The sequence below is a fragment of the Papaver somniferum genome, unplaced genomic scaffold (genome assembly GCF_003573695.1).
Source record: "Papaver somniferum cultivar HN1 unplaced genomic scaffold, ASM357369v1 unplaced-scaffold_21, whole genome shotgun sequence".
Lineage (NCBI taxonomy): Eukaryota > Viridiplantae > Streptophyta > Magnoliopsida > Ranunculales > Papaveraceae > Papaver > Papaver somniferum.
The window spans coordinates 955,224-976,815 of NW_020631041.1; the positions used below are offsets into that span (position 1 = coordinate 955,224).

Here is a 21,592-nt window from a genome sequence, read left to right on the forward strand (position 1 = left end):
TTCATTTTAAAATATGGTTTTCGATAGTGGAAACTTCTTATATTCGGCTACTTTGAAAAGTAAAGAGCAAGACTCGCTTATTGTAACAAAAGTTCCAAAGCTCATGATTCCGATTGTAAAGCCAACAGTATTTTTTCTCCAAGACCTGTCGGTGAACTGATGCTGCTGCAGTAAAGTTTCAGAAAGTTTATAAGAGTTACCTGTCACGGAGAAATTTTGCAGATTGTGCAGTTCTGGTGTGTGAGCTTTGGTAATCAAGTAGCATCACTATTGCCTATTCTGTTTCTTTTTTTTACTTTTTTCCAATTCTACTTTTGAATTTTAGGATTTTTTAAGCTAATCTTAACCTGGTTTCCTATTGAATGCTTTGCTGCTCTCAAGTGGTTTCGGTATGTTTCTTAAACATTGAGAAGCCAGAAACAGCTGTTTTACGATGGGCATGCAAGGACAAGAGCTGCCAAGGTACTCCTCACTTGACTAACCATATATAGTTGCAAGGATTTCGAGTTGCTTAGTTTCCTTGCTGATATTTTGGGGCCAGTTTTGGTCACAGAGGTCCTCCATTGAGCTCTTTTGATTGTATTTTGTGTTTCTTTCCTGGCAGGCTCCACTGTTCAAAAAATCAGTTTTGTTCAAAGAATCACATTAACTTCACAGTATGAAAAGGCAAAAAAACAAGCCCTGCAACCTTTAACCAGTAATTTAGGGAATTGAAGGATAAATTACAGATGGTAACCAAAGTTATCTAACTTGTAAAGAGACTTTAAACTGTTTTTTTTTTCAGGAAATGAGACGCTGCAATTTATCACAGTGTACAACTTCTGCTTTGTGTTGCTTTTGCAGATTGGAGAACGAAAGAAGCTATGTAATGGTCACGGTTACTGCAATTCTTACATACTGGAGTTACCCTGGGTATCTTCGGAAACAAACTGAAAATAGAGAACATAATATTGGATGAGAATCTCGCAGCAAAGATCAGCACATATTTTCTGCCCGTACCTGTTGTTGTAAGTCCAAAGCAGTCTATTCATCTTGAGTTTAAATTGTTAATCTGAGGAATTCCTTAGGATTGCCTTTTTTTGGTTGCTCAGAGTGCCTTCTTGATTAATATTTGCTTCTTCAATCTTATAGGTAGGCTCAGAAATCCCTTTCGAGGGTCTAAAATCATCAGGGCGCCTTGAAGGGTATTCATTCTATCAGTAGAACTCCAGTACAAGTGATCTTACTCCCAAATCCCAATTGTGATATATGAATTCTTGGATGTGATCAAGGTTTGTTGAACAACGGTTCTTATATTCATTTTTCTGTACCTTTATTTCAGAGCTGAAGATGGCGAAAACGATGATGTTTATCGGCCGAGTGTTATTTTATTGGAAGTTATCACCGGTAAATAGTCCGCTTCGCAGGATGAAGTGAAGGCCCAGAGATTTCAGGTAATTCTTATCTTCTTTCTCGCTGTAAGCATTTCGAATTCGAACATCGATAACATTATGGTGCCAGAGACTATGTTTAACATTACAGGTGTTTGTGTTAAACTTTGTTTTTTGACTCCAATGATACCGGTTGCAGGATAAAGCTTTCTTATCTAAAATGATGCTGATCGAGGAAGATTAAAACTTACTCTCATAAATGATGCATTTGTAAAGCTTTAATCTTCCTTTAATAAATGATGCATTTGTAAGCTTACTTTACATTTATATGTATAAACTTACTCTCAAGAAATTTACTTGCTTATATCTATAAACATTACATACCGGTTGCACTGAGAGTATGTAAAAGAAACACTGATCAAGGAAGATTAAAGCTTTCTTGTTGCATTGGGCTTCGACAGCATCATTTCGGGGTATTATGTACCAGAATTTGCGTTAGTAGTTAACAGGCAGTAGTAAGTTTCTGGTTTTGTAGGGGTGTCTTTCTCTCTTTTGGGTCTTTTTCTTTTGGGATAACAAGATCAGCGACCAACAAAGATTGAGTCGTCTATTCTGTTGTCTATTTGTAAAATTGTGCTCAGCTCGTCAGAATTCATTTCTTTCGGGGTGGCGGCTTGTTTTCAGACTGCAGTCTACAGACACCTCTTTCGTTGTAGATTCTTACTTATCTTTGATTTAATCTTTGTATTGTCGATTAAAAAAAGCGAGAACAGTGCAGCATCTTTGTTTCTCCTCGTAATTTCTATTTTATAAACTTTGGAAAACAGAAAACTGCCTCGCTGCCAAGGAGGACGCGTTTGGTAATATGCAACACTCTGAGTGGATCCTCCCAGTTTGGCACTTATCATTCTGGTTGGGTAGAACTTGCTAAAGATTAGCATAGAAGATTTAATTTGCCCATATCTTTACCTTAAATGTTTAAGCTGTTTCAGTGTGCATTTGTCTAAAATGATGACATAAAAATGATCTAGCGACATACAAATAAAATTCCTTACTTCACATTTATATCTATAAACTTGAATTGCTTATTATTTTACACGACCTCATATAACAACATAGTTCTGGTCTGTCTGAAAATATAGAAGTTGTGGCCGGGGTCTTCAGAATATGTCCGGCAACTCTTGGACATTAAATTCCACAATTTGGAGAAATGAAAGGGATGGGAATCAGAACCAAATCAATTTTTCTATCAACTGATATTCCAAAGAGCTCTGACATGTCGAGATCTTCAGGTTTTTCTTCATTGGGGATTTTCCAATCAAAATGATACAATAAATGAACAAGTGTTAGCTCAACATTGGCCATGGCAAATGATATCCCCGGACACATCCTTCTTCCAGCTCCAAATGGAATATATTCGAAACTATTTCCCTTATAATCAACTGAATTACTTGCAAACCTCTCGGGTTGAAATGTGTCAGGGTCACTCCAATAATCTGGATCCATTCCGATAGCCCACAAGTTGATAATCACTTTTGTTTTTGCCGGTATTTCATATCCATCAATCTCGCAACTCTCTCTACTTTCTCTTAATGTGAGTGGAGCAGGAGGGTGTAGCCTTAGAGTTTCTTTGATAACTAGATTTAAGTATTCTAGTTTCTTAACGTCCGTTTTTTCAATTTGCTTCTTCCCATCAAAGACCCGTCTTACCTCAGTTTGCACTTTCTCCATTGCTCTTCTGTTTCTCAGCAACTCTGACATTGCCCATAGTACTGCAACAGCTAAAGTATCTGTTCCTGCACCTATAATTTCCTGTTGAAAACAGAACAAACAAACTGGAAAAGTTTAAACCGGACCCAGTTATGAATTTTACTTAGTTTCCTAGCACTGAAATATTGAGCTGAACTATACAAACCCAAACGAGCGCTTTGATATTTTCTGTTGTCAAAGACAATTCGCCGCTCTCCTGGACCCGAAGAAGCACATCTACTAAATCCTCTTCATCTATATTAGCATTATCGTCATTTTTAGTTCGAGTCATCCTACTTTTTTTGTGTTCCTGGATAACTCCCTCTAAAAACTTATCGACCTCCTGATGAAATCCCAGTAACTTCGATTTGGTTCCACCTATATGATGTATTAGTTTTAGAGATGGGAACAAATCTTCCAACCCACTTATCAAAGTAATTGATTCACGCATCATTGAAATGATTTCTTCGTTTACTTTGCAGTTATCTCCGAATGCTGCTCTTAAAGTGATGGTATTGAATAAGGAAGTAATTCGTTTACTGAGGTTGATAGGTTCACCAGCTTGCGAAGATATGCTTCTAATTGTATTCGATACCTCCTCTTCTCGTAGTGGTCGGAACAATGGGACATGTTTAGCACTTAAGACTTGCAAGATGAAAATCTTACGCATCTCTCTCCAATAATCTCCATAGCGAGAGAAGACAACATTACTACAATCGTATAACATAACTTTTGCAGCGTAAATTTCCGGTCTGTCTGCAAAACTCAAGTCGTGGGTCTTCATAATCTGTTTGGCAACACTTGCTGACGATACAACAAGTATAGGAACTTCACCGAGCTGTAATTGCATCAATGGTCCATATTTCTTGGATAAATTCCCTAGCGAACGATGTGGTACTAGGCCTAACATGTTATGTAAATTACCGATAACAGGTAGCTTCCATGGACCTGGAGGCAATTTTGATGATCTTTTTCCATTCACCACTATGAACAAAAAGAGAAGGGAAGCAAAAAGAACCAAAATGTACGGAAACTGGATATCCATGAATTAAGCTTGGAGGTCTATTGGGAGAGATGAGTGATCTAGCTAGTCATCTTTACTAGGTATCTTATACAATTGAAATTTTCAGATTTTGCTAAAGAAAAAGATCCTTAGGTAGCATATGTTTGTTGAAGAAAAAACATATGGTTGATTTGTAGTTATGTGGTTCTATCAGTTGTCATACGTAGTTCCATTATTGAAGAAAATCTTTTTGTTTCACAATCAAAAAAGAGATCCAGGAATTAATATTCCACAAACAGTCTGATAGGGAAAGTTACTGAAGGGTGTGGTGTGGTTTGAAATGCTAGTTTAGAACATCAGTAAGTGAACAAGCGTATCAGATGAAATGAGGGACGGAGCCGGGATTTATTGTTTGGGGGAGAAATAAATATATATATATATATGCAAAGTAGTAATGCCGTAAAAGTAGGCGGCAGAACAATTTTTTTTTGGCCGTCGTTTTTCGTTCAAATGATGTCACCAAGATACCCAATAAGTTGTAGACGTTTAAATTAGTGGTTGGACTTAGTATTTTGATAGTTTTCATTTCTTTCCGACGTAATTTTGATATTCTAGCGGAGTTTTATACGATAAATGTCTACTCCAATAGTTTTTATAATAAATATAGTAGAGAATTCAAGGCTGTTTAAGTGATATATAAAGATAAGGGGGACAAATCTATAAACACATAAAATTTTCAAGTCTAATATGATAATTAATTAAAGCCTAATATTTCCTCCGTCCAATTTTATTTTTCTAAATGTGTTTTTTTAACAAATTTGTACCAAAAAAATGGTATATTTTCTATTAAAATTTTCTAATTATCAAGAAAAAAACAAAAACTAGTATAAAAACTAGTATATTGAACAAACAATTTGAAAGATCGATGGTGTATGTGGAAGTAATTTGAATTTATTTCAAATAATTTGTGTAGCTCCGTGCCTAGATGAAATTCAATGCAGATGAATAGATGATCCTATAGTAAGCCAACGGATAGCTGGCTGAGGCGTGGTTACGTGATATAACTGGGTTTGTAAATTTGTAATAGGTTGTTTTAAAGCTTATTAGGGCAAATTAAGGTAATACCAGGGTGCGTTCATGCAAAAATGTGAAAGGACAATAGTCCCACATCTCTATTATCCGCTTAATTAACTTAAAATATAATATGGAAGGAACGCTCCACTCATTGTCAACTGGGTTTGAGTTGGATGCCTGCATACTTTAACAAAAAAAAAAATTGATTTCATGTTATTTTTGTCATATGGTTTAGATATTGATACATCCGTATATAGAGAGGGTGGAATGCATGTGTGGAAACTAGGAGTTCAACTAACAGTCAATGGTGAAATACTTCACCAGATATTTGTCTTTGTGCTGTCACGAGTGATGGTAGAGACCCTTTTCCCAAAAAAAAAATTCTTCTCCTTTCTCGGGGAGGTAGAGATCGCTTTATTCAGGTGAAAAGAGGACGTACATATAATCAAACAGAAGAGATAAGAGGAAAATGTCCCATTACAACGATATATGCTATCTGACCGAGTGCAACATCTGTGTAACATTAGATACGTGCGATTACCTCCAATCAAGTTAATTTATCTGAAGGAAAGACCTTCAGTTTGCTTTTGAGAAACTTAAACCTAGGACCTGCTAGACCATTAGTTAAGAAGTCTACAGTCTGATCCAAAGTAGACCACCTGCAATGTCTTGTTTCGTACAACTCTTTCACAAAATGATAATCTGCAACTAGATGTTTAGTCGGTGGACAAAAGTACATTAGTAATGCTCGAAATTCTCTTTTGATGGTTTCTATAGTTCGGGTTTGAGTTTTGTAATATTTTGTTGACTGTCTCGATCTTCATGATTGCTTCTCTTTATTTGTCAGCCAAAACAAACAGGTCGTACAGGCATACAACCCAACTTGAAGTTGCAAGAAAGAAAGTGAATTGCAGTGACCAGGGGTTGAAGACAGATGTGGCTTACAAACATGAAAATGTAAAACAGACAAATAAGATTTTCTACTGTCTCAAGCCTCAACTATGAGTGAATTAGGGGCATAGAATGTGGCTTGCCGGGTTCTGGAGCCGAGCCCAACCTTAATGTTTTTGTTACTATAAACCATACATTTTTCTTCCATGAATGTATTTGTTTAGCAACTAGAAATAGAAAAAAGAAAAAGCTTTGCTACCTGTTTTCACATCCGTGAGATCAATCACTGCCGCTAAGGGCTAAACCACCTATGTTTTCCTTGAAGGAGTTCTTTTACCTCTACCATAGTTTTCATTGTTTGATACCCCTTCCCACTTGATTTGTTCTAGTTCTTTATTTGCTTTGAGTTTGCCATGATTCTTGACTTTCTCAGCAGAGAGGTCAGAAGACATTGCTGAAGGTATAGAATTATTCTTAAGAATATCTTGACTTGCTTTCTTTGCGGCCTTAGTTTGTAGAACAACTATCTTCTGGTAACCCAACTCAAACTTCAAAACTTCATCCTCGCATTTTTCCACCATATTGGCTAAACTCCTGAGGTTTCTGACGGGCTTACCATTGAAAGCAGTGACCAGCAGACTATCGGCGACAATACTGTGATAGCCAATGTTAATTTCCGCCGCTAGCACTTGGGAGATCACAACAAGCTGTTCGTCTTCGTATTGTGTACCATCCCATTCCAGTACTTGTCTAACAGTTTCGGATGTATGTTATGTTTGATATTTCTTCTCTCGGAATGGAGAAACGGAAGGGATACAACTGTAAAAACAAAGCCAGCAACAATGTAATACGATGGAGTTTGAACGTTTACTGGGATGAGTGGCATGCAAGTAGATAATTTAACATTAACGTCTATAGTTTTTGAATCACGGATTACCTTAAGAATGGCGTTATCCCCAGTGTATTTTTGAGAAACGAGATTGTAGGAATAAAATATCGCACATGTGTTATATGCGAGCGAAGAACAATCAGGTATGTGCGAAGGTCGTCGCTCAGTCCAAGATGTGGTGACGTATTGAATGATGTCAGCTTAGTCACGAGCAAAATGTGAAGATCTGTGTGAAGCGTGTAGAGTCTGCGAATATAACTGTACATGTGTGATAATAACGCACAGGAATTCCGAAAATCTCAACTTTCTCGAAAAAATACTTTTGGATTTCCGGGTCTAAGTCAATGATGTCTTCAAGTGAAAATCTCAACTTTCTCGAAAAAATACTTTTGGATTTCCTTTCCTCAATGAATTCAAATCAAATTCAATTATGTCCTGAGGTGGAAATCTTGTATTAATTCGGTATTGATTTCTACTCCATCTGTACCATATATATAGGCGGAGGGACCAATTCTCTTAGATTAAGAAAAAAATTTGATTTCATAATTTTCTATGTTTTTTCATGTCTTACCCTTAATTATATTTCCAATGTTAGAGACATATACTCAATTGTAATGATTTCCAAGAAATAAATAGGGGTAATATGAGTCAAAAATCGTTTTGAAATTTAGACTCCGCCAATATAGTGGTACAAAGAAAAATGAAAATCCTCTTATATAATAGATACGAAGGGAGTAATTTTTAATTATTCTCTCATAATAAGCATTAATTGCATATTATTCTTGACCTCTTCCTGGCTCCCTATATAAACCACTCAGAATTCTCTTCCCAAACCATACCAGAAGTAGTTATTATCCAGTTTTCTTTTCACCTCTTCTCGCTTTGATTTTCACTATTGTGTGTTTATTTCTTTCATCCTAATCATGATGGTGAATTGGTGGTGGATGTTATGGATTGTTCTAATTGTTCTAGACATAAACATAACTAGCTAGGGCATCGTGGTCGTTACCGATCTTTCTATTGTTTCGAGTATTACATATTTGCATAATCTTTCATTTATTTATTTTTGAACGGTAAAGAATTGGGTGCTAGCGAGTTTCGAACTTAGATCACTAGTATCATCACCCAATGACTTTACCATTGTACTACAGTGACACCGGCTCATATTTACGTAATATTGGAAGCAAAACCCCTTATCTGATTTTTTTTAGTACCTACTTTACGCTTGATGATTAACTTAGTTATTGTGATGATTAATTAGTGTTAGTATAATGATTAATAACTGATTAGTTAGTGATTAGTGAGTTATTAATAGGATTATTTTGTTATAAACATTATTTTGAGAGAGAAGAAGAAGAAGAAGGAAATAGGAAGAAGAAGATGGGTTAACCCAAAAAATCTTTTTTTGAGTTTAGTAATTATGATATGAGTGATTCATGTGATTGTACCTCAGAATCAGAATCAGAACTCACCTCCTAGTATATTTGTCAATACTTCTAATGATCCAAATATGAGTTATTTGTTAGATGATGGAAACTTTTTGCCCCAAACTCAAGCAAACGAACCAAATGATGGATTTTATCAGCCACAACCTGAAGATGAAGCTATGGGTACTCAGGTATGTCTCATATTTAGTTAATGTAGCTTGAATTGTGCAAATATTTGGCCAAACTGAAAATTTCAGAAACAAAATTCGGTTAGGTCAACCTAGTTCGGTTATCTAGTCTGCAGAAAAGGTAACCGAACACTTATGAATGTGTAGTTCGGTTACTAAATTTAGAAGACGCAGGTAACCGAACTACATTGTAATGGAGGTTTTTGAGAGTTCAGTTATGTTTTTCCAGAAAATGTAACCGAACTATTTTTATAGAGTTTACAGTTCATAGTTCTGTTTAATCGTTTTAAGTACTTATATTACCGAACTTTGTGTTCGGCAAGATCGCAAAATAATTTAAAGGGAGTAGCTAACCGAACGTTAAGTTCGATTTAGTCGAGTTTTTCATTTTCATGGACGAACTTTACCATATAAAATATAAAGATTGAGTTCGGTAAGGCCCCAAAATACTTTCTGGTTGTGAGGTAACCGAACTTTGTGTTTGGCAGGGTCGATAAAAAAAATCACATTGCCGAAATTATAAGTGTTTCTTGTTTGTGGTATTGACGTTGTGCTATTACTTGTGGGTTCCGTGTGATCCAATAGAACCAATGGAAAATCAACCTTCCCTAGTTGGTATTTTGTACGATGACACATCTCATCACTACATGAATGACTTGGTATTCAAAGATCCGGAAGAGGCAAAGTGTTGGGCTAGACAACATGCACAAAAACACATTTGTGTATTAGTATTGAATGAGAGAGAAAACAAATCTCGCATTGAAATGGTTTGTGAGAGAAACGGTGATCTCGATAAAAGCCACAAGAGGAAGGATAATGTTTATAAAGGAAAGAAAAATAGGAAGAACAAAACTTTTTCAAAGAAGATTAAATGCCCATTCAAGCTTGCATTTAATAACAACGAATATTTGGGTGGATGGGTTCTCTATAGGGTTATGCAAGGTTGTCATAATCATCCTCGTCCGGAGCATCTTGAAAGACATTTCATGGAGGCAAAGTTAACTCCTGAAGAGATTGACAAGGTATCTAAAATGAGGACAATGTATATTTCACTGGTTCAAATGCTCCAAATACTAAAGGAGGATAACAAGGATAACCACTTATCTTTGTCCACAATTTACAATGCAATTGAGACAATTAGAAGGAAAGAATGGAGAAATAGACAAGTAATGCAACAATTGGTTTTTTTGGCCCAAGAGAAAAACTACGTGGTTCACAACTCTTTATTGCGCATTTGACGAGTGTTCAATTGGCTCAATGCTTTCATGAAGTTCTAATAATGGATTGCACTTATAAGACGAACAAGTACGAGATGCCATTGTTAAATATTGTTGGGCCTACTTCGACGAAGTCACTGTTTACCGTGGCGTTTTTTTTCTTAAGAGATGAGCAAGAACCTAGTTACATTTGGGAACTACAACAAGTTAAGGCAATCTTCCGAGATGATGATATTCCTGGGGTTATAGTGACCGATAATGAAGTCGCATTGATGAATGCAATAAAGGTGGTATTCCCATTAGCATATAATATGCTTTGTACGTTCCATATATGGTGTAATTTGATTCATAGGTGCAAGCCAATAATTTGTCCACCCAAGAAAAAAAGGATATCAAGAGATTAAGAAGCTACCGCAAGATGCAAGAGCGGATGCAAAAGAGAAAGTTGATAAACAATACGAACTCAATTTCTCTAAATGGGTTGCTTTCAATGGTGAACGAGAGGCATTATATTGGTCTCTTACCGAGGAAGAATATTATCTAAACCTTGCGGAGTTTATCGCCCATTGGGAAACTCCTGATTACCCCGATATTGTATTATATGTTCTTCGCCAATGGTTAGAACCGCACAAAGAGAGGTTTGTTTATGCCTATAACAACCAATATAAACACTTGGGAAATCAAGCTACAAGTTTGGTAGAGTCGACTCACCACCGGTTGAAGAAGAATCTCTTTGGATGTGTTGATAATTTCGTAACCATGTGGAATGCTATGGAAAATTACTTGAAGCGTGACATTGATATAACTAAGGAGAAGTTCCAAAAAATCCGTATATTCAAAATGACCGGAAAATATGCTAATCACCCATTGTTCAAGGGAATCCACTGCAATGTGTCTCGGCAATGTACGAAGTTGTTGATTATAGAAGTCGAGTTAATTGATAAGTGGTAAACCAAGCGGGATGAGGTATGTGTTTGTAACATGAAGAAGTATATGGGACTCCTTGTCACCATATGATCATAAACTACGAGCATGCCGTAATCTCTTTAAGCGAGATTGATCCATTTTTGAAGCATCTAAGTTTCATCCCTCCTCCAAAAGGAGAAGAAGACGGAGAAGAATTTGGTGATAACGAAATGGGATAGCCGTACTAGAGATGTCTCGAGGCATGAACAAACTCCAGAAACAAATCTTTTGGGATGACATGAGGACAATCATATATCCACAATCTTCGGAGAACGTTTATGAACCGTCAAAAGGCAAAAGCAAAGGTAGGCCAAGCAAAAAAGAAACTAAAAAACAACTAAGAGAATATACAAAGGTGTTAGGTAAGAATAAAAGTGAGCCAACCGCAAATACTAGAGATCCTTGTGCCCATGAGTACACCATGGCAAGTTACTTAGAGAACGTAAAGAAACGGGGTAGGATTATTGAGGAGAAAGGCGAAATAAGTTAGTGAGATTTGAAGAAAAAAGGTCTGATGTGTCCATCACAACCAAGCCAACCATCTTCCGGCGTCGTGAATCTTAAGTCACCAATCTTCCCCATCCAACCATCTTCCGGCGACGTGAAGCTTAAGGATCCAAATAAAGACTGTAAAGACCCTCAATCTCGTCAACGCTATTAGACCGGTCAAGTGACGAATTAGCCGGTAATATCCCGATTAGTTTAACACAAACGTTAATTAATAGGATTTAATTTAACAAAGATTTAGATACGAAACTAGTATCGTTAGATAAATCTCGAAAAGTTATGCGGAATGGATTACTCGAACGTTCCATTAGGATACGGGACGAAGAAGATATCATTGGATTGGGATGAACGGCAGATTAGTTATGTTGCAGTTTAGCCGCCTTGGCGGCCCTTATCGTTTTTTCGGGTGCCTTTAGTAAACCTAGTCGGCCTTATCTACACGTAGCAAGAGGATAAACTCTCACTTTCTCTTTTCTTTCTTCTTCATTCTTCCTTCTTCTTTTCTTTCTTCTCTTCTCTGCTTTCTTATGTTCTTCGCTTGAGTGGTGATTTTGAGACTAGATTCAAGAGAAGTCAATTCGTGATGTTGTTTAGATGGAGTAAGAGTTGAGGTATCAGGGAATTACGAAGAAGAAGGTGTTTCCGGGAATCATGATGAAGAATCAATGAAATTAGGGTTCCATGAGAAGAACTCTGAGATGATTTAAAAAGTGAATCTGATGCTCTAGATAGATGATTAAAATTGGGTTTTGTTGATTGTGGAATGGGTCGAGGTTAATTGGATGATATGGAGTCATGCGTGAAGGATCTGATAGTTAGGGTTTCATGTTCTTCCCTAATTTTATAACTAGAGTTTTGGAAACCGATTGAAGATTGATTTGGAGTTAGACAAGAAGAAACTGAAGGCCGGGTGTAGTGAATTGAGGAAGAATATAAGAAGAAGGTGATGCTTATGAAACTGATTAAGAGTAGAAGACTAATATCAGAGAATAGTTGATGATGGTGTGTTGCTTCAAAGGATGTTTCAAACTCAGGGGAGATGTGAATTAGATTTCAGCATTAGTGGGTGGTGGAACATCAATTCAGGGAAGATTATTGTTGGGTAAGTCTGTATGTTGTTTAATTTCAGTGTTTGAAGTTTAATTTTGGTTCCTTAGGAATTGGGGTTATTCATGTGTTCTTTCCAAAATCAGTAAATTAGGATTCGTGGATTTTAGTGGAACTATTCGTTTATTTGTATTTGATAAGATGAATTCCATATTTGTAACAAAGATGTTAAATGTCTGCTGTGTGTGTTGGAGTTGTCTTGAAATGGAGCCACAGATGATAAACGTGAAGAAGCTAATGGTGTTGTATGTGTTTTGAATTGAGTATGTGAATCTTGGATGGGTTTTATCTGAATTGAAGTTTAGAATGAAATTGTCGTTGTATAATGGATTGAGTATTGATCTGCAGACAAGTGGTGATGTATTTGGTACATCTGAGTTGGTTAAGATGGATGTAGTGATTGTTGGAATGTGCATAATTGGTAATGTTGTTAGTGTTTATATTGTTGAGGTTGCAGGGGATGCAAGTATGAACTGAGTTTTTGTTGAGCAGAGTTGGTGTTGTGGATTGGTGGTAGTGGTTTGGTGTTGGGTATGTATTTGAGATAAGAGAATGGATTGCACATGATGGTATTGTTGAACTGGTGGAGGTATTGTATTGCAACTGGTGATGGTTTTGTTGTGTTTTGAATGAAAACATTGAAGTTATTGAAGTTTATATCTTAGATGATGATGAGGTGTGTTGGTTGGTTGTTAGAGCTGAACTGTTGGTGACTGGTGCTGATAGTGTCAAGCTAAGGCTGAAATGGATGTTGGGTTGAGCAGTGTAGGATTATAGTTGTTAGTTCAGTAAAAGCTAAAAGTGAAATTGCAGGTAGGCTGTATTATCTTTGTAATTAATTTTGAAATTTATTTGAATGATTCAAGTATTGCATTATTATATTGAAGTGAACTTGATCTAGGTTGTAAAATTAGAGTTGCAGTTGTGTAAGAAGAACCCTTGGCCTGTCTGACTGAGCTGATTCAGTCTAACTCAGTTTTATTTAGCTGGCTCAGTTAATCTAACTGAGTCGAGTTGACCCTGTTACCTGAGTTGAATCGAGTTGACTCAATTGACCGATTTAGACTTGACCATTTGCCCTGGACTTTGACCTTTGACTGGAAGTTGACTGTTAGTTGAACCATTTGACCATCATTGACCGTTAGTTGACCCAGTTGGGTCAACACTTGTGTAATGGGCCGAGTCTAGTGGACTTGGGCTTGGTGTCTTATATTCTTAGTTTGATGAATTGGACCCTTATGATCTGATTACCCTTTGGTTTCTTCTACAAAGTTGTAGATATTCACAAGACTTATATAATGGATTATAGAACCAATCTAATTGAATAAGTAAACCTTAGCTTTGTTAAAGATAGAGAATGAAAAGGTGTAGAAACATAAATGGGCTTAGAACCATTAGTTAGACTTGTATGATTCTTGTGTAAGACATTTTGGCTGGTTTCTTAGACTTCTTGTGTGATTAACAATTAGTCTATATTAACAACGATCGACTCAAAGGATGAACCAGTGGATCGTGGATCTCGAAGTAGGCGTGGCTTGTCAGCAAAAGAGGTGGGAATACTTTTTAACTCTTTTGAAACCATTGTTGTTACTTTTACAAAAGTTTATGTTTAACAAACTCATGCATTGTCAGTTTGTGCTTTCATGCATTGTTTAGTTTGTATTGTGATTGTTCTGTTGATTCTTTGAATCTTTCCATGAATTGGAAAGGACCTGTAATGTTTTGTTGTCAATATAAATTGTATGGGACATGAGAATTTCCACTTGTGTATATAGGATACGCTCCTTCACATTTATACCTACATGAATTCAGCTTTTATGCTTAAATTTCATCATTAAAGGGTTATATCAATAGCTATTCGGTGTGGAACAACCTGGCATCAATATTACACATTGTTTGAAAAAGGAGTTTGTCCATATACATTGTTTGGGAAAACATGAATTGTTTTCAAAATAATGCTCATGATTTTTTAAAGTTAAATGTTATTCCTGCTGGGCACCTCTTCTAGGGTTGATGTGCTCACCCTTTCTCACTTTCAGTTTCAGACACATATCAAGATGTACTTGTGACGATGAAAGCTTCGAGGAGTTGACTCCATTAATTAGTTAACTTCTGCTATGTTTATTATGTTGTTTATTCTGTTTGCAAACAAAATGACTATTGTATATGTATGTTGTTTATTATGTTGTTTATTCTGTTTGCAAACACAATGACTATTGTATATGTATCATTTGAGAGAAATTCTTGCATATATATTTCTGAGCGGGGTTAGTTTTGGGTTAAGTTTTATAACAAATCTCTTAACTGTTTGTTTAAGTAAATGATTCAGGTTCTTAGTGCCTCTTTGTTTAGTTATTCTCTTGGATTAGTCAGCTGCTAGCTTTGGGGGCGCTACAATGTTGGTAATTGATCTCACTATTAGATCTTATATGGGAAACGATAGGAATAGCCAGTTCCAGTTAGTGAAATAGATTAGTATAGAATTGGGTTGGGTTGTGAGATAAATCTTAATCACTAAAAGCTATCAATAATTAAAAGAATTATTTGATTGATTGATTTGTTTGTTTGATTGATTGTTTGTATTTTTATGAAGTAAAATTTTTAGGTTGCACCAGTTATGATAGAAGTTTAGTGATCGTCATTCTTAGTAAGTTAGGATTTTGTTAATCCAGCACTAGGGAATAATGAAGGTTGTGTTCTCTCTGTTCGTAGGAAGCATTGTCGGGACTGGCCAACCTTGACAGAGCAACTGCATTCAGAGGACCAATCGTAGACGTTTAGTATGACTTTAATCTTTTAGAAAACCTATAATTATAAACTCAATTAGAAAGATTCGTAGGAATCTCCCTTGTAATTAGAGACATGTATTTTATAAAATAGAAATTAGTGAGAGGATCTTAGAAACTAAGACTTATAGTTTTCCATTATGAAAATTAGTATAAGAAACTTGGACTTCCGTATTTGATATAACTTAAAATCAACGTAGTTGAACCTAGAGCCACAAATTTTAGTTGTATAAAGCCATATAGGTTCGTGTTTTGTTTCATGTTGTTTGCACTAAGACAAGAGATGAGATTATTCTATAAGGTGGGGATTTTTGAAGACCAGAAGGATGGTTTGACTTTCGAGGACGAAAATGTATAAGGTGGGGAGAATGTAAAGACCCTCAAGCTCGTCAACACTATTAGACCGGTCAAGTGACGAATTAGCCGATAATATCCTGATTAGTTTAACACGAACGTTAATTAATAGGATTTAATTTAATAAAGATTTTGATACGAAACTAGTATCGTTAGATAAATCTCGAAAAGTTATGTGGAATGGATTACTCGAACGTTCCATTAGGATACCGGACGAAGAAGATATCATTGGATAGGGATGAACGGCAGATTAGTTATGTTGCAGTTTAGCCGCCTTGGCTGCCCTTATCGTTTTTCCGGGTGCCTTTAGTAAACCTGGTCGGCCTTATCTACATGTAGAGAGAGGATAAACTATCACTTTCTCTTTTCTTTCTTCTTCATTCTTCATTCTTCTTCTTTTCTTTCTTCTCTTCTCTGCTTTCTTATGTTCTTCGCTTGAGTGGTGATTTTGAGAGTAGATTCAAGAGGGTTTCATGTTCTTCCCTAATTTTAGAACTAGGGTTTTGGAAACCGATTGAATATTTGATTTGCAGTTAGACAAGAAGAAACTGAAGGCCGGGTGTAGTGAATTGGGAATACATTTAACTTGTTTGTGATCATTGTTGTTTTCGTTTAACAAACTTTATGTTTAATGAATTCATGCATTGTCTGATTATGTTTTCCATGCATATTTTAATTTGAATTCCGATTGTTATGTCGATTCTTTTAATCTTTCCATGGTTTGGAAAGGAACTGTATTGGTTGGGTTATCTTTATGAATTGTTGGAAAATAAGAATTTCCTTGTGTGGTATATAACACGCTCCTTCATTTATACTTTCATGCACATTTTGGTGTGTAATTTTCACCCAGAATATCTAGGTGTGTAATTGTCACCAATATTACGGGTGTGTACATTCACCCACAAACTATCTAGGGTGTGTAATTGTCACCAGTATTACGGTGTGTAAATCACCACAGAAATAATGGTTGGTGTGTAATTGTCACCAATCCGGTGTATAAATGTCACCGCAGAAATAAAGAAGGAGTTAGTTCCATATACATGTTGGTTAATTCAGTGAGTTTGTTGTCTTTTAATGTTTAGGAAAACAATAAATCATGCCGATGTTTACTTAAAAATTATATATTATTCCTACTGGGAACCCCTTTTAGGGATGATGTGCTCACCCATTCCCACTTTCAGTTTCAGAGACAGATCAAGTTGTGCACGTGACGATAAAGCTTCGAGAAGTTGATTACTTTAGTTAGTTAGCTTCCGCTATATTTATTTTTGTATTTATATTTCTGTTTGTAAATTATCTCACAAGTATATATGTATCATCTGAGAGGAGTTCTTGTATATATTTCAGAGCGGGTTTAGATTTGGGATACTCTTTGTTCAGAACTTTTGAAATTATTGCTCAAATAGATGTATTAGATCGTTAGTGCCTCATTTTATTGTTAATCTCTTGGTTTGGTCAGCTGCTAGCTTTGGGAAGTGTTGGTATCAGAGCTCACTATTAGATCTTATATGGGAAGAGATAGAAATAGCCAGTGCCAGTTAGAGAACTAGATTTTTTAAAACTGGGTTGGGTTTGAGAGATAAATCTTAATCACTAAAAGCTATCAATAATTAAAAGATTTGATTGATTAATTGATTTGTTTGTTTGTGCATGTAATGGAGTAAAAATTGTAGGGTACACCAATAAAAGATTAGAGAGTAGTTAATCTAAAAAGTATGAACATGTAAATAATCTAATACTATAATAATAGTGAGATTAGCATTATTGACAAATCTTGAAAGTCACATAGAAACTTATTGAATACCTTGACTTACACATAGAATCAACAAATTATAATTACATAAATGTTAATAATATTTTTGGGACTTAATGATAATTGTAAGAGTAGTTTGAATAATAGTTCAACCATCAGTGTTAATAATAAAAATATTATAAGGATAATTGTAGGTGATAATAAAAGTAATAATAATAATTTAAATAAAATAATGTTAGTATCATGTTGAACTTATTGAAAATTTCAATAAGGATATATAACGATAAAATAATAATTATGATTAAATAATTATGGAAAATTAGTAACGTTTGTCCACGGTTAAGTTTTGTAAATTAGATTAATAACAAATTAGAAATATATGTTTTGCGTTTAAACTACATAATTAATATAATACTTATTAGACGTTAGACTTAAGAAAGCGAAGATATAATATATAAAATGAAAAGACTCAACTTGATAGTAATCTTATACCGAAATTATCCCTAGTCCAACAAATGATCCAGTATACCTTTAAAATGAAACAAATATACATGAAGTAGTAATATTAGCATTATGATACTTTGTATAATATTATAATTAAAAGAAAAATCTAAAAACTATTAGGATATATTATAATTTTATGCAGATTCAAATTTAAATCATATTAAATTATCAACTCCAATATTTAACAAGATATAGTATACGGATTTAACATGAATAAATAAAATCTGTTGTATCATTCCTTACGCGAACTTAAAATTATTTTTAGAAGATTAAGGCTTAGTTCGCCACCTGAACTATCAACTTAAGAATAATGAGAATAATAACACAATAATAATAAATAGTAGTATCTTAATAATTACGCTCGTAGTAAATTTATAATAGATAATATTTGGAATTAAAATCCGATTTCATTAAAATAAATAAATAGAGTCAGATGACTAAATTTCTTAAAATGATGTAAACTCTTTATATACTTTACGAAGTAAATTTATAAGACTTAAACCAATTAGGATAATAGTTTAGAGATTAATTAATCTTAATAAATTAATACTTAGTTAATACAGCACTGGGGAATAATGAGGTTGGTAATTCTGATGTGTTCAGGTGACACTTGTTACGTAGTAGGTATTGTCAGGCGTCATGAACCTAGACAGGGAAGCTGCATTCTTGTATCACTAGGCATGGAAGGGAGACTTACTTCTATTCGTAAACTAATAGACCCCAATTTTACTTAGAAACTTTATTATAGAGTATGGTCTCTCGTAATTAGAACCAGTAAATTATCGAAATGAAAATTAGTATTTTGAACCTAGAGCCACAAATTTTGGTTGTAGAAAGCCATTTAAGTTTGTGATTTGTTTTATGTTATTTGCGCTTAGACAAGAAATATTATTTTTTTTATAAGGTGAGAAGTTTTTGAAGACTAGAAGGATGGTTCGATTTTCGAGAAAGAAAATGAATAAGGTGGGGAGAATATAAGGACCCTCAAGCTCGTCAACGCTATTAGACCAGTCAAGAGACGAATTACCGATAATAACTCGATTAGTTTGATGTGAACGCTAAATTTATAAGAATTAATCTAACAACGAAATAGATACGAAACTAGTACTGTAAGATAGAACTCGAAAAGTTATGCGAGATGGACTACTCGAGCGTGTTATTCGAATACCAGACGAAGAAGATATCATTATGGATGTGAGAAGGGAAAAATAGTATTGTTTAACCGTCTGAGGCTGCCCTTATCTTTGGTCGGGTGATTTTAGTAATTTGGGTTGGCCTTATCTAACCAAATCGGGAAGAGAAATTCTTATTCTTTCTCTTTCTTCTTCTTTCTTCTTCTCTGCTCTTCTGCTCCGGCGATTCGGAGAGTAAAATTTTTTCTGTAAGTTTTAGAATGAATGTATCGAGAAAGGTGTTATTGAATCGTAGAATTTGGTTAGTTAGAGTTTATTGTTGAATTGAAGATAAAAAGAAACAGTCAGGACTAGGGCTATGGATTTGATTCATGTTCTTCAGATTTTATAGATTCAGAGTTATGGTTGGTTGAAGAGGAAAGGGTTATCGTTTAATTGAAGTTTTAGAAGTGGTTTTGATGAAGAACTGAAAGGTTAGGGTTTCTGAAAAGAATGAAATTGAGAATTTTGGATTTACGGAAATTCAGATGAAGAACTAGAAGATGAAATTGACGTTATAGAAGGATGATTAGAGATGGGTTTTGATCGGGTATGAAGTAGTGATGTTTGCATGGGTTTATTTTCGATTTCAGTTCCTCGTGTTCTTCCTCAAATTGAGAAAATATAGGATTGGGAATTAATTTAGGGTTCACGGGTTGAATCACAAATGACATAGAAGAATTTGAAGTCGCTGTTTGAGGTAATATCTTCTTACCAAATAGAATTGAATTGAATTCCATCCATTATGAATTATCGAATTTGGATATTTGTTATATGTACTTTTCATTGAAGATTCATACGTATCGAAGTTCTTTTGGATAATTGTTAGTGGTTGATTGTTGAGGCCTTGATTGAATGACAAGACTGGTTGGAGTTGTAAGAGTAATGGAAGTGTTTTTGGTTGATTTAAGTAGTTGCTGAGATGAGTCTGGTTGTGTATGGTGATGGTTTGATGGGTACAAGGTCTGGGATGTATATAAAGTGTATAGAAGTGATTTCAGGGAGTTGTGTTGTTGTGAATGTATGAGAATATGATTTGAGTGTTATATTGAATTGACAGAGGAGAAGACTATGGGACTTTGTGATAATGATGATTGGAGATGATTGGGAAGTATTAGAGATTTAGTTGTTGTTGCAATTGGTGCTGATATGGGGAACTATGATGGAATGAGAAGATGAGAATGGTGTTATTGCAGATGGATTTATACTTGAAGTGATGAGGCATGAGATACTTCTTTGGTTTTTGGTGTTTTTGTGAGATGATGGCGGTGGTGTAGCATAAGTGGTTGGGTTGGTCATATTAAGGGATGGAGATGAAGTTGAGTTTCTGTATGTTGTGTTGCTGCCTGGAGTGGGAAATGTTATAGGATATGGAAGAAGTGATGTTTGCATGGGAGTTTACTGATATTAAGAAAATGAATTTGCCGATGTTGATGTTGCAGTTATGAGTGGAGATGGAAGTGGAACTGAAATTGCAGGTGGAGATGTTATGGCTAGTTAGATGAGATAGCAATGGTTGTGGAACTGAATGCAAGAACTTTTGTTAGGTTCTGCTGAGTGTAATTATGGGGTTGGACAGAATTGAATTATTGTGAGAAAGGGTTGATAATGGGAGTTGTAGGACTATATTTAGTGCTACCAGTGAAAGCTTGCAACTTCTGCTGTTGCAGGTAAGATTAGCTTACATTTGTAATTGAGTTATAAAGTTTTCTTTAAATGGAATGTACAATACTAAAGGTTTATAGAATCAAATTGGATGTGTCTTTGTAGCTGTTCTTGAGACTTAGGCATGTTAGTCATCCCAGTTAGATAACTGACTGATTTAACCTTAGCTGATCTTAGTGAACTTGTCTGACTCAGTATCTCACTGAGTCGAGTTGACCTGATAACTTGAGTTAAACCTTGTTGACTCACCGAGTCCCTGTCTTGACCTGAGTTGACTCAGTGGACCGAGTTGGACCTTGACCATAGACTTTGACTGACATGATTGTTAGTTGACCCATTTGACCGTCAGTGACCCTTAATAGACTCATATGGACCAGGCCTTAGGTTAATGGGCTGGTTTAGAGAACTTGGGTTTAAAACCATTAGATAAACTTGTATGATTCTTGTGTGAGCCATTTTGGTGGCTAGATTCTTAGATTTCTTGTGTGATTAACAGTTAGTCTTTCTTAACAACAATCGATTCAAAGGATGAACCAGTGGATTGTGGATCTCGAGGTAGGCGTGGGTTGTCATCAAAAGAGGTGGGAATACATTTAACTATTCTGTGGTCATTGTTGTTTTCTTTTACCAAAGTTTATGTTTAATGAATTCATGCGTTGTTTAATTATGTTTTCCATGCATTGTTTAATTTGAATTCTGATTGTTATGTCGATTCTTTTAATCTTTCCATGGTTTGGAAAGGAACTGTATTGTTTGGGTTATCTTTATGAATTGTTGGGAAATAAGAATTTCCTTGTGTGGTATATAGGACACGCTCCTTCATTTATACTTTCATGCACATTTGGGCGTGTAATTGTCACCCATAATATCTAGGTGTGTAATTATCACCAATATTACGGGTGTGTACATTCACCCACAGACTATCTAGGTGTGTAATTGTCACCAGTATTACGGTGTGTAAACGTCACCA

General features: G+C 35.3%; 1 protein-coding gene across 1 annotated transcript; it reads right to left on the bottom strand.

The window, feature by feature from the left end:
• Positions 1 to 2,362: 2,362 nt before the first annotated feature.
• Positions 2,363 to 4,235, bottom strand: LOC113339339 (cytochrome P450 71D8-like). Its single transcript, XM_026584629.1, has 2 exons — positions 3,286 to 4,235; positions 2,363 to 3,182 (listed from the first exon to the last, which is right to left on the bottom strand). Exons 1-2 carry the CDS (start codon positions 4,162 to 4,164, stop codon positions 2,559 to 2,561), a joined length of 1,503 nt encoding a protein of 500 aa, XP_026440414.1. The 5' UTR covers positions 4,165 to 4,235; the 3' UTR covers positions 2,363 to 2,558.
• Positions 4,236 to 21,592: the final 17,357 nt, after the last annotated feature.